The sequence below is a fragment of the Pan paniscus genome, chromosome 9 (genome assembly GCF_029289425.2).
Source record: "Pan paniscus chromosome 9, NHGRI_mPanPan1-v2.0_pri, whole genome shotgun sequence".
In the NCBI taxonomy this organism is placed as follows: Eukaryota; Metazoa; Chordata; class Mammalia; order Primates; family Hominidae; genus Pan; species Pan paniscus.
The window spans coordinates 101,095,342-101,110,094 of NC_073258.2; the positions used below are offsets into that span (position 1 = coordinate 101,095,342).

The 14,753-nt window shown below is 36.9% G+C and overlaps 1 protein-coding gene across 1 annotated transcript in view; it reads left to right on the forward strand.

Annotated features, from left to right (window-relative positions):
• CNTN5 (contactin 5) overlaps positions 1 to 14,753 on the forward strand; it is a 1,328,674-nt gene that overhangs the window by 1,241,920 nt on the left and 72,001 nt on the right. The window contains exon 18 of the mRNA XM_034933581.3: positions 4,976 to 5,125. Within this exon, the coding sequence (XP_034789472.3) occupies positions 4,976 to 5,125 (150 nt within the window). The remainder of the gene's footprint in view (positions 1 to 4,975; positions 5,126 to 14,753) is intronic.

Below are 14,753 nucleotides of genomic sequence, written 5' to 3' on the forward strand. Positions count from 1 at the left end.
TTGGTGGCTGGATTTGGGTGGCTCATACTTGTGATCTCAGCACTTTGGGACATCCTGAGATGGGAGGATCACTTAGGGCCAGGAGATTGAGACCAGCCTGGACAACAGAAGGAGATCTTGTCTCAAAATAAACAGTCTTAGATGTGATTCTTTTGCTTGGAAAGGCAGTTCAAAAAGATGCTTTCCCTGAGTCAATATAAGGTATTCCACTGTCTTTCGTTGCTGTCATGTTCTCTCTGATGCACAATGTTTTCTTAGAAACCAAGTTGTCCCTAAAGTTCTGGAAATAATAACTTTATAAAAAGATGCTGCAAGACTTTTAAAATACTTACTTTGGTATAAATCCTCCATTATCCTTAATCTCCATAATATTGCATTTCAAATCAAAACCCTAATTGTATAAAAGAGAAAGTTTTTACTTTCTTTCATATTGCATTTTATTTCACCAAAAATACTAATACCTTCAATTAATACTTATAATTATTTTATATCTCTTACAAGCAACAGGGAATTTAGAATTTCCAAGTCTTTTTTTTTTTTTTTCACTTTAAAGAGAGGAATGAAGGGTGGTGGAAAGGATATGGACTTGGAAAGGGAGTCTTTAAAATCTCTAGTTATGACCAAGAGGATATAAATATGCATAACTTTGGAAGGAAGACTATTTTTATATGTATTTTACATAAAGCTTATAATAATTACATCAAGATTCAAGCAGAATTAATTAATATTGCCAATTCTGATCACACTAGGCAATTTGAACTCTCATTCATTTAATAAAACTTTACCGAGCGCCTTTTAGGAAGTGTTCTAGGCACGTGCAGTATATCAATGAACAACACCAAATAAATAAATCCTTGCCCTTGTGAAGATTGTATTCTTATAGGTGAAGACGAACAATAAACAGAGAACATAATAAGAAAGTAAATTATGTAGTATCTTAGAAGTTGATGAGTACTATGGGGGAAAATAAATTAAATGGAGTAAGAGGAATCAGAAGTACTATGGTAGGGTCAGTGTATCAGTCAACTCAGGCTGCTATAACAAAATTCCACAGACTGAGTGGATTAAACAACAGAAATTTACTTTATTACAGTTCTAGAGGTTGGGAGTTCCAACATCAAGTGGACTTCTTTGTTTTCACATGGATCACACACACACACACACACACACAGAAAGAGAGAGCGAGCAACTCAGGTGTCTCATCCTATAAGGACACTAAGATCACAGCCCCACTCTTATGACATCATTTAACTTTAATTACTTCCTTAGAAGCTCTATCACCAAATGCAACCACATTAGGGGTTAGGACTTTAATAGATGAATTTCAGGAGGACACATTAGTCCATAGCAGGAAGGTTGTAATTTGAAATAGAGTGGTCAGGGTATTCCTTACCGAGAAGGTATATTTGCATGAATTTTATAAGAGGTATGAACTTAGCTATCCCAATATCTAGCGGGAGGCAGCCCAGGTATAAGGATCAATTAGAGCAAAAGTATTAGGAACATGATATGCAAGAGCATTAGACGATCAGTGAGGCAGGAGCAGAATGACGTTTAGGGAGAAAGGTAGATGAGTTTTGAGAGATATTGGCAAGACCAGATCATACAGTACTTGGGTTTTCACCCTCAGAGAAATAAGACATCGGAGGATTGCTCTTCTAAGTCTTATGTTTTAATACAGTCATTCAAGCTATGTGACAAAATAGACTTATGGGAGGGGTAAGTGAAGAGTGACTAAACTATTTAGGAAGCTGTTATTATGATTGACAGATGATGGTGCTTCAATGTGACAGAAGCTTGGTGACGCAGGTCACTGATGCTTTTATGACAGAGGTCATAAAAATGGTCAGAATTTGAAACTATTTGGGTGGTAAAACCAACAGCATTTGCTGAAAAACTGGATGTAAACAGTATGAGAGAAAAAGAATTCAAGGATGACTGTAAGATTTTTGACCTAACCAACTTAAGAATAGAGTTACCGTTAAGTGACATGGAGAAGCCTGAGAAACCTTCATAATTGGAACAGATTGGGTAGGAATGAGATAAAGAGTTCCATTTGAGACACAGTAAGTTGATGTATCTGTTACACATCCAAATGGGATTTCAGGTAGGCATTTGGGTATATAAGTATGGTGTTTAAGTGAGAGGTTTAGTGTAAAGTTATTGGCATATAAATAATTTAAAATATGAGACTGTATGTCAACTCCAAGAAAGTAAGTATAAAATAAGGAATAAAAAGTATGAAAATAACACCCTGGAGCATTGTAACAGTAAGAAGTTGTGGAGAAGAGAACCAGCCAAAGGCGGCAGAATGAAAGCAATCATTGAGGTAAAAGGAAAACCAAAATAATGTCATGCCATGGAAAACAAAGTAATAAAGCCTATCAAAGAAAAGGGCCTAATGAGCTGTGTCAAATGCTACTGAGATGTCAAGTAAAATGAAGACTGAGAATTGATCATTAGTTTTAGCTATAAGGAGGACATTGGTAACCTTGACAATAGCAGTTTTTATGTAATGGTAGGCATCAGCATCAAAGTCTAACAAGAATGAGTTCCAGAGACAATAGGAGAAAAATTAATATAGACAACTCTTCCAAGAAATTTTTCTGCCAAGATAAGTGGAGATATCAACATAGTTTGAAGTCATAGATGCCATAATTTTCTAATGGATTGGAGTGAGACAGGGGAGAAAGAAAGGAGTCCAGGACGGCCCGAAGATTTGGGATACAACATCTGTAAGAAAGCAATTGTCATTCCCCGGATAAGAATACTGCAGAAATCTATTCAAATAGTAATGTCTATTAATAATATGCCACTGAACATATGAGTCTGAAATCTAGGGAAGAGGTTCATTAAAAATATTAGTTATCAGCATAGAGAGTATCTAAAACCATGAGGCTGGATAAATCACCATGGAATAAGAAAATGGAAAACAGTAGAGCCATTTGCATCAGGAAGACAAAACGAAATCAGCAATGGAGACTGATAAGGCCTAGTCAGGTGGGAGAGAAACAGAAGTTAAGTTTTGAAAAGTGTTTCAAAGGATGATCAACTGTGTCAAAGGATGATGATAGTTCAAGTGAGATGAGTAACAGAGATCTGGCCTTAAGGTTTCAGTAAGAGAGACCATTCATTGGTAATCTTGACAGAAGCCAGTATGATGGAAAACTGGAGGTAAGAGTCTGAATAGCATGGGTTCAAAAGAGAATGGAAGAAAAATAATTGCAGACAGTAAGTAATAGCACAAACAGCTCTCAAAAGAGTCAGAGAAACTGAGTGAAGGCTGGAAGGAGAGGAAATGTTAAGAGACCTTAGTTTTGTTTTTCAGAGAAAAACACCCGCATGCTTGTATGCTGATGGGAAACATCCATTAGAGATGTGGGAGAGAGAGGAAAAAAGGGCTGGTTCTTTTTCTCCGTGATATCTTAAGAGGTCCACCCCTTAATAAGGGTAAAATTTCTTTAGTTTCTATTGGAGTAAAAAGTTGTAGGAATGCCCAGAGAGGAGATTAAGTATATAGGGGATTTTGCTAATGACAGATCATAAATTCCAACTGTCACAGTGGAAGAACTTCAAGAATGAGGGAGAGATATGAGCTGGGCAGAAGAGGAAATTGGCAGAATTCTCAGGAGGTTAGAATAAAAGGGATGAGCATGGTCCAGATGTCTGGAGTTACTTGAGATGACTTATATAAGTAAATTAAACAGTGATGTTAAGTCCTCGTGCTCCCAATGCAAGTATTGGTGATACCGTGTAGGTTCTGGGCTAGAGAAGGCTGAGCATTATCTGGGAATGCCTTCTTCTCTTTTGTATGTTTGTCAAGCATAGCTCGGCATTTCACCAAGCTGTGGTCTGACAGTGGCCTTTCCCTCACCCACCTCTTAGACTCCAAGCCTACTGCTCAGTTGCCAGTGCAGCAAGAGGGAACAGAGTTGCTTTTTTTGTTTGTTTGTTTTTTTCCATGTCTTCATGTCACTGCTTTAAAAAAACACATCAGCCCTGCAGTGCTGTGAGATTTGTTGGGCAGCTCACACTGCCTATGCTCTGAGCATTCACCTTTCACAGAGCTACTTATTTGGTAGCATTCTTTTGGTACCTTTCCGAAGAGATTTTCATGGAAAATCTAAGGCGATTTCATTCCACCTTGCTGTGGTAAAAACAGAATTGAGTCCTCAAATCAAAATCCCCAACTCCCACCCCGGCTCTACTGCCATGCCTACAAAGAAATCCAAGAATGACATAAATCCAGAGGATCTTTGCATGCTGTAAGGGAGATTCTCCACATTCTGCCTTTTCACTCCTGTAACAAATGTTTAGAAACATTTCCTAGACAGCAGAGATGAGTGAACAAGAAAAGCAGTCCCAAATGAAGCATGTATGCCATGTAAAAATACTTCACTAATGGTAATTGTATTGACAAACAATGTTATGCCCTGACAAAAATTTAAATGTAGTACAAAAATGTAAAGGTAGTACAAAAATCACTCTAAGAAAAATTCAGTGTTTCTACTCAGATATCACAAACTGTGTTTTCAAATTAGAGAGATATATTCTTAATTTGCTGCTTGGAATTACCAAGTGACTAAACATGTTTGCCAGAACTGGGAGACCAAACTGCTCAAGAAATTTCCTAGAAATTGAAAGAAAACTGTTTAAATTATAGTTCTAATTGGCCCCTTATCTGGGGCTGAGGGATTGATGAAATAATTATTAGTGTACATAATGGCGAGGTTTGTGTAAAGATAAAATGAAAGAGTTCTAATTAACTCCAACAAACTTTGACATATGTAAGTGCTTACTCCCTGAAGATTGATTTTCATTTTACTAATGACACTGGAGGTGACACCATGACCACGTGTTGTGAGGAAATATGCATTAGCCTTCTGATTCTGTCAGTAGCATTAATATTCTTGATTGCCATTTGTAGCATTTTTCTAGTCCTCATAATGACATGAAATTTCCTTCCTTTCTATAGTCCCAGAAATCATAACAGGGGACATGGAGTCAGCCATGGCTGTGGACCTAAATCCCTGGGTGGAATATGAATTTCGAGTGGTAGCCACCAACCCTATTGGGACAGGAGATCCAAGCACCCCATCTCGAATGATCCGCACAAATGAAGCAGGTAAAAATTTGGAAGAGTCAGATTGGATTTGGTATGCTTCTAATCGTCTTGAAAGTGAGTTGAATTAACCATGATTGCTCCATTGCTTGCTTTAGCATAATTTGTCCTGATTCATTTACCTAAACATCATACAATTATTTTCTTTAAAATAATTAGTTCATTTTATTTGTTCTCAGAACTTTTTCTCCTTGTTTCGACAAAAACAGTCATCTAAATGCTTCAATTTTCTCCCAATCCTTGTACTCATCTTCAGGTTACCATGAAATTGAAGCAGTTCATTTATTCTTCTAATAATATACTCATTCAATATAGCGTACCCTTAAGATTCAGAATAAATCGGTTCACCTTCTGTTTTTCCAGTGACACTTTACTTGAATTACAGTGTACTTCCTTAGAACTCTTTTATGTTACCCTTCACCACCAAACCCATATAAATTACACTTTGCAAATAGTAAACATTGTCCTTCCTTGACCTACTGCCTTCCTGAAGTTTATATGTAAAATAAATACCAATCTGCTTCTTGACTTTGAAAACATTACATTATTCTCAGCTTTTAGAAAAAGCACATCTGATAAAAGGTTTCTAATGACGGAGGAATTAACAGCTCTATTTGAATTTTAAGATATCTTGCCTATCACCTGGAACGTGCAGAAAAATAAAGAAATAAGGAATACGGAAATTTTCTGAGTAGATTTTTATGACTTTGGACAAAGTCTCATTGAGGTCTTTTATGTCCCTCTAATGTTGTATATTAAGAAAGTATCTGGTTACACATTTACTTAGGGGAACACAAACATTAATAGTGTTGATAAGAACAATATGAAAACAACAGAAAGAGGAGGGTCAGGGATAGGTACAGGGAGGAAAAAATAACAAACGCTAATGTTTTTATGCTCAATGATAATATATGAGTCTCAAATAAAAGTGCACTGAAAATGAAGGTTTGTCATATATGTTCACTGCCCTATATTGAAACCTAGAACAGTGTTTGGTACTGGTACTCAGCATGTCATATTTTTAAAGGGAACAATTTTTTCCTTTATGTCCCCCTACACACACCAGTACATAGGTCAGATACACATGTACATACAAGACTAAGAATTAACTGTGTCCGTTGTGTATTATAGTTATAGAACTGAACCAAAAATATGACTTTTGACCTCTAACAAATTAAACAAAGCTTATAATCATTAAAATAAACTATCAAAACAGTTGACTTTTTCTCTAAAACATATTATGGCCCTCTCGGAAGGAAGGAAGGAAGGAAGGAAGGAAGGAAGGAAGGAAGGAAGGAAGGAAGGAAGGAAGGAAGGAGAATGGAGGAAGGGAGGGAAGGAAAAGAAAGAAAAAAAAATCCCAAGATGGCCCAATAGACTCAAGACAAATGGAACAGCTCCTACTGAGGGACCCAGAGGACTAGCGTGCTCCTAACAGATCTTCACAGGGAAGGCACTGAGAGTGGACAGAGGGAAAACACAGAGGTTGGGCTGATTGGGGGAGAACGTTGGGACCCCTACGCGGGGCTGCAGCACACCCGGATTTATTTCTGGCCCCCAACAGCTCTGGGGGAATTGGTGAGTTGAACTGGCAAGGAGCAACCCACTCTTGCCACAGGCCTCTGGAACCCCAGCAGAAGGAGACCCCCTAGACCACCACGGACTCTGGACTTGGCAGGGAGAGCTGCATACAGAAGTGGTAGGAGCTGCAAGCCAGCTGATGTGGAGCCCAGAGGGTTTGGTGCAAGAGCATCTGTAGTGAAGCATGGTCAGGGACGGCCATCCTCCTAGGTTCGATTTGCTCCATAGGAGACTTTAGCCCTAGGGGAACTTTCTGTCTGTCCTGAACTCTATAAGGCAGTTTTGCCCATCAGATGGGGCCAGTCCCACCTAAGCAACACCTGAGTCTGCTGGCCTCTCCCAGAGCCTCAGTATGGCCACACCTGCTTGCAGGGCGCCCTCGGGAGCCTTGAGAGGCCTCACAATAGCTTCTGCTCTGGCAGACCCTGACTGAAAGGCAGAGAGCTTAAGCGGGGCGGCTCCTATGGCCACTCACCAGCCTGCACAGTCTTTCCCCCCACTGCAGCCGCAGTGTCCCCGACATCCCTCCATGGGGCAACTCCCACATGAGTTTGCTGGGCGTGTCTGCTTAGGGGTAGGGGTGGGGATTTGGGTTTGCTTTCCTTGCCCTGACAGCGCCTGGTAGTACAGTCTGCTCCCCCTTCCCCTACCAACCACCATTGCAGACAGAGTCTTGGTGGGTACAGAGCCAGCAAGCCCTGTCCCAACAAGTACCCCACCCTTGCTTTAAGAATGTGCAGATGACAGCGGATCCTCCCCCACCTTGAGTGACCCCTCCGGCTTGCAGAGCAGAGAAGGCACCCAGACCTGCGCCTGTCAGTGCTCTGCCCCCAGCCAACACCACCTCCAGTGCAAGCAGGCACACAGTTGTCATCAGGCACCCCCCACCACCACCATCGCTCCAGGCCCAACCCCCACTGCATTGCCTCCGCCACTGTGGTGAATGTCCCCAGGGAGACAGGCACCCAGGAACCCGCTAGCACTCAAAGATAGAAAGACTCAATATCATTAAAATGAATATACTGCCCAAAGCAATTTATAGAGTTCATGGTACTTCTATTAAACTACCATTGACATTCTTCACTGAACTACTAAAACTATTTTAAAATTCATATGAACCAAAAAAGAGTCAAAATAGCGAAGGCAATTCTAAGCAAAAGGAAGAAAGCTGGAGGCAACATGTTACCCAACTTCAAACTATACTACAGTGCTACAGTAACCAAAACAGCATGGTACTGGTACTAAAACAGACATACAGATGAGCGGAACAGAAAAGAGAGTGCAGAAATATGGACTAACTCTTACAACCATCTAATTTTCGACAAATCTGACAAAAACAAGCACTGGGGAAAGGATTCCCTATTCAATAAATGGTGCTGAGATAACTGGCTAGCCATATGCAGAAGATTGAAACTGGACCACTTCCTTTCACCGTATACAAAAATTAACTCAAGATGGATTAAAGACTTAAATGTAAGATACAAAACTATCAAAACACTAGAAAACAACCTAGGTAATACTGTTCTGGTCATAGGAACAGGCAAAGATTTCATGATGAAGATGACAAAAGCAATTACAACAAAAACAAAAATTGACAAATGGGTTCTAATTAAACTTAAGAGTTTCTGCACAGTGAAAGAAACTGTCAACAGAGTAAACAGATAACCCACAGAATATGATAAAATTTTTGCAACTCTATATCTGATAAAGGTCTAATATCCAGCATCTATAAGGAACTTAAACAAATTTACAAGAAAAAAACAAACAGCCCCATTAAAAAGTGAGCAAAGGACATGTGTAGACACTTTTCAAAAGAAGACATACACGTGGCCAGCAATCATATGAGAAAAAGCTCAACATCACTGATCCTCATAGAAATACAAAATGCAATAATATTAAAACTGCAAATGAGATACCATCTCATGCCAGTCACAATGGCTATTACTAAAAAGTCAAAAAATAACAGATGCTGGCAAGGTTGCAGAGAAAAAAAGAACACTTATACACTGTTGGTGGGAGTATAAATTAGGTCAACCATTGTGGAAGAAAGTGTGACAACTCCTCAAAGACCTAAAAACAGAAATAACATTTGACCCGATACTCCCATTACTGGGTATATGCTCAAAGGCTTAATACCTGGGTGATGAAATAATCTGTACAACAAACCCCCATGTCACAAGTTTACCTATGTAACAAACCTGCACATGTACCCGTGAACTTAAAAGTTTAATTGCCAAAAAAATCCACATGATCAAATTATCACATTAAAAGTAAATAACAATACAAAAGATGTTCAGTTTTTTCCATATAAAAATTAAACAACCAAAAAAAAGAGGTAAAATGGCTTAAATATGTTGGAAAAGATTCATCCACAGAAAATCCAACTTCTCCACTTTTGTGATTTGCCTATTATAAGTTGTTTTTTCTGCTACCTTTTCAATAGCATGAATTTTAAATTAAACATTAATTGCCTGGTTAGATTTTCATGCATCCATAAAACCAGCCATGCTTTCATTGTATACAGGTGTTCATTAATTAAGAGCATAACAGGTTAGTTGTTCTTCATTTTATGTACTCACTGTGCAGATACTGAAATGACTGCCAATAGTAGTACTTACGCTCACATATTTTCTAAAAAGCGCTGCCTTACTTTGCATATTGTTAATTGTGTTTAAACAAAGGCAAAGATTACTGCCTAATTCAGAGGCTCTCTATAAATATTCATTTCAAAAATAAATAATCCATTTGGGATGAATAATCCTTTTCAACTTTTTATGGTATGAATCTCCTTGTGCTATTAAAAAGCATTTTAGCAAGATCACTTTTACATTTCAAGCTAAAGTGTATTCAGATTATGCATTTTAAAAGAATGTCTATTTCTGCAGCTACCTCAATCATGTATTGCCTGTCTCTATTTTATCATGAGTTCTATATACATGACATACTTTAGTCCATTAGAATCTTATGGAAGAGAAGTAGCATGAAAAATGCACGAAGTACTCTCCTTTGAAAGTGAGTTGAGGAAGGTTTGTATTGCATCCTTTATGCTTCCTGTATTGTGGTACTACACAGGGTTAGAGCTACTAATGGTGTTGAGCCGAGTGTTGAGTTATGTGCCTGTTTTGTCAGGCAGCACGGATTTAAAGAGACACCAATATCTGGAGACATCCTCTCAGATGATGCACTCTGCCTCTATTAAGTACATATCCAGTATTTTAAAAGATAATGCTGCTCTAAAGAGCCAACTAAACTTTGAAAATAGAGCTGCTTGGGAGAAAAAAGGTCTCACATTAGGGATGTTGAATTGAAAGTGGTATGCCTCTTTAAGGTTCACTTACTTAATAGAATATTCTAAATTCCAAAGCAGTGCAGTGAACCATTTCTGTCATAGAATTGCTCCTTTTCTGCATGCCAAAAAACAGAATTTTTCTTTACAATTTTTCTGAAGAGTATATTTTGAATTTTCCGGTCATCAAGAAATACTCGGTCAGGCACGGTGGCTCATGCCTATAATCTCAGCACTTTGGGACGCTGAAGCATAGGGATCATCTGAGCCCAGGAATTCAAGACCAGCCTGGCCAACATGACAAAAACCATCTCTGCTAAACATGTAAAAATCAGCCAGGCATGGTGGCACACACCTGTAATTTTAGCTATTCAGATGACTGAGACGTGAGAACCTGGGAGGCAGAGGTTGCACTGAGCAGACATTGCACCACTGCACTCCAACCTGGGTGACAGAGTGAGACTCTCTCAAAAAAGAAAAAAAAAAAAAAGGAAAGAAACACTCTTGATAGTCAGCAAAGCTAAGATAAATTGGTTCAGTCCAATTTCTTAGTATTAGGATGTCAAAATCATAATACAAATATATATTTTTATGCACACATTTCATTTTTAATTTATGTGGGTATACAGTAGGTATATATATTTTTGGGTTACATGAGATATTTTGATACAGGCATACAATACTTAGTAATCATATCAGGATAAATAGGGTATTCATCCCCTCAAGCATCTATCCTTTGTGTTTCAAACATCCAATAATACACTTTTAGTCAGTTTAAAATGTACTATTAAATTATTTTTTTTACTATAGTCACACTGTTATGCTAGCAAATGCTAGGTTTTATTTATTCTTTCTAACTATTTTTTTATATCCATTAACCATCTTCCCTTCCCCCCAACCCCCACTACCAACTACACTTCCCAGCCTCTGGTAACCATCCTTCTACTCTCTTTTTACATGAGTTCGATTGTTTTAATTTTTAGCTCTTACCAATGAGTGAGAACATGTGATGTTTGTCTTTCTGTGCCTGGCTTATTTCACTTAACATGATGATCTCCAGATCCATCCATGTTGTTGCAAATGACAGGATTTCATTCTTTTGTATAGCTCAACAATACTACATTGTGTACAAGCACCACATTTTCTTTATCCATTCATCTGCTGATGGACATTTAAGTTGCTTCCAGATATTGGCTATGGTAAATATTACTGCAATAAATGTGGGAGTGCAGATATCACTTCAATAAACTAATTTCCTTTCTTTTGGGTATATACCTAGGAGTGGGATTGCTAGATCATATGGTAGCTCTATTTTTAGTTTTCTGAGAAACCTCCAAACTGTTCTCCATAGTGTACTAATTTATGTCCCCACCAACAGTGTATGAGGGTTCCCTTTTCTCTAGATTCTCACTAGCAGTTGTTATTGCCTGTCTTTGGAATATAAGCCATGTAAACTGGGGTGAAATTATATCTTATTGAAGTTTTGATTTAAATTCCCCTGATGATCGATGATGTTGAGCACATTTTCATATGCCTGTTTGCCATTTATATGTCTTCTTTTGAGAAATGTCTATTCAAATCTTTTGCCCATTTTTTGAATTGGATTTTTTGATTTTTTTCCTATATAATTGTTTGACTTCTTTATATATTCTGTTTATTAATCCTTTGGCAGATAGGTAGTTTGCAAATATTTTCTCCCATTCTGTGGGTTGTCTCTTCACTTGTTTACTGTTTCCTTTGCTGTGCAGAAGCTTTTTAAATTATCCCATTTGTCTATTTTTGCTTTAGTTTCCTGTGCTTGTGGTATATTGCTCAAGAAGTCTTCGCCCACTCCGTTGTCTCGCAGAGATTCCCCAATGTTTTCCTGTAGTAGTTTCATATTTTGAGGTCTTAGATTTAAATCTTTAATGCATTTTGATTTGATTTTTATATGGCAAGAGATAAGAGTCTAGTTTCACTTTTCTGCATATAGATATCCAGTTTTCCCAGAACTATTTAGTGAAGAGACTGTCCTTTCCTCGATGTATGTTCTGAGAACTTTTATTGAAAATAAGTTCATTGTAGATGTATAGATTTATGTTGGGGTCCTCTATTCTGTTCCATTGGTCCATGTGTCTGTTTTTATGCCAGGGCCATGCTGTTTTGATCACTGTAGTTCTCAAGTATAATTTGAAGTCTGGTAATGTGATTCCACCAGTTTTGTTCTTTTTGCTTAGGATAGTTTTGGCTATTCTAGCTCTTTTGTGATCTGATATAAACTTAAGAATTGTTTTTTCTATTTCTGTGAAGAATATCATTGTTATTTTGATAGGGATTGCATTAAATCTCTAGATTGCTTTGGATAGTATGGACATTTTAACAATATTGTTTCTTACAATTCATGAACATAGAATATCTTTCTATTATTTTGTGTCGTTTTCAATGTATTGCATCAGTGTTTTACAGTTTTCATTATAGAGATATTTCATTTATTTGGTTAATTCCTAAGTGTTGTATTTTATTTGTAGCTATTGTAAATAAGTTTCTTGATTTCTTTTTCAGATTGTTCACAGTTTGCATATAAAAATGCTACTGATTTTTGTATGTTGATTTTGTATCCTGAAAATTTACTAAATTTGTTCATCAGTTCTAATTGTTTTTTGATGGGGTCTTTAGATTTTCCCAAACATAAGATTATATCATCTGCAAACAAGAAAAAGTTGATGTCTTCCTTTCCAATTTGGATGCCTTTTATATATTTTTCCTGTCTGATTGCTCTAGCTAGGACTTCCAGTACTATGTTGAAAAACAGTGGTGAAAGTGGGCATCCTTGTCATGTTCCAGATCTAGGAGGAAAGGCTTTCAGTCTTTCCCCATTTAATATAATACTAGCTGTGAGTTCATCATATTTGATTTTTATGATGTTGAGTTATATTCATTCTATACCCAGTTTGTTGAGAATTTTTATCATGAAGAGATGCTGAATTTTATCAAATGCTTTTTCAACATCAATTGAAATGGTCATAGGTGTTTTGTCCTTCATTCTGTTGGTATAATGTATCACATTGACTTATTTGTGTATGTTGAATTTGCCTTGCATCCCAGGGATAAATTCCACTTGGTCATGATGAATGAACTTTTTAATATGTTATTGAATTCAGTTTGCTGGTATTTTGTTGAGAAATTTTGCATTGATACTTATCAGTGATACCAGCCTATAGGTTTTTTTTTCTTTTTTGATATGTCTTTGTCTATTTTTGGTACCAGGGTAATACTGGCCTCATAGAATGAATTCGGAAGTGTTCCTTCCTTCTCTATTTTTTGAAATAGTTTGAGTAGGATTGGTTTTAATTCTTTTTTAAATGTTTGGTAGAATTCGGCAGTGAAGCCATTGAGTCTGAGGCTTCCTTGTTTTTTCTCTGGATGCCCATTTATTACAGCTTCAATCATACATTATTGATCTGCTTAAGTTTTGAATTTATTCACAGTTCAATCTTGATAGGTTGTATGTGTCTAGAAATTTGTCCATTTCTTCTAGATATTCCAATTTATTGGCACATAGTTGCTCATAGTAGCCACTAATGATCCTTTGAATTTCTGCAGTGTCAGATGTAATGTCTCCTTTTTATGTCTGATTTTGCTTATTTGTGTACTCTCTTTTTTTCTTAGTCTGGCTAAAGATTTGTTCATTTTAACTTAAAAAAAAAACTTTTTGTTCTATTGATCTTTTGTATTGTTTTCTTCATTTCATTTATGTCTGCTCTGATCTTTATTGTATTTTTCTTCCACTAATTTTGGGTTTGGTTTACTCTTGCTTTTCTAGTTCCTTAGGATGCCTTAGTAGGTTGCTTATTTGAAGTTTTTCTTTTTTTTTTTTTTTAATGATTTAGGCACTTATAGCTATGAACTTTCCTCTTAGGATTGCTTTTGCTGTATCCCATAGGTCTTGGTATGCTGTGATTCCATTATTATTTGTTTCAAGAAATTTTTCAATTCCCTTAATTTCTTCATTGACCCATGGGTCATTCAGGAGCATTTTTTTGTGATGTAACATATGGCCTATCCTTGAGAATAATCTATGTGCTGACGAAAAGAATGTGTATTCAGCTGTTGGATAAAATGTCTTGTAAATATTAGGTCGATTTGGTCCATAGTGTAAATTAAATCCAATGTTTCTTTGTTGATTTTCTGTCTGGAAGGTCTGTCTAGTGCTGAAAGTGAGGTATTAAAGTCTCCAGCTATTATTGCAGTGAGGTGTATCTCTCTTTCCTTACCTCTCATAATATTTCCTGTATATATCTGGGTACTCAAGCATTGAGTGCATATGTATTTCAAATTGTTATATCCTCTTGCTGAATTCACCCCTTTATCTTTATATGGTGAACTTCTTTATGTCTTCTTATAGTTTTTGTCTTGAAATTTATTTTTTTCTGATATGAATATAGCTACTACTGCTCTTTTGTGATTTCCACTGGCATGAAATATGTTTTTCTACCACTGTATTTTCAATCTATGAGTGTCTTTATAGGTGAAGTGTGTTGCTTGTAGGAAACAGGTTATTGCATATTATTTTTTAACCATTCAGCCACTCTGTCTTTTGATTAGAGAGGTTAGTCCATTTACATGCAGTGTTACTATTGATAAGTAAGGACTTACTCCTACCATTTTATTATTTGTTTTCTGCTTGTTTTGTGGTCTATTCTTCCTTCTTTCCTTTCTTCCTGCCTTCTTTTTAGTGAAGGTGTTTTTCTCTAGTGACATAGTGTAATTTTCTTTTCACTTTTT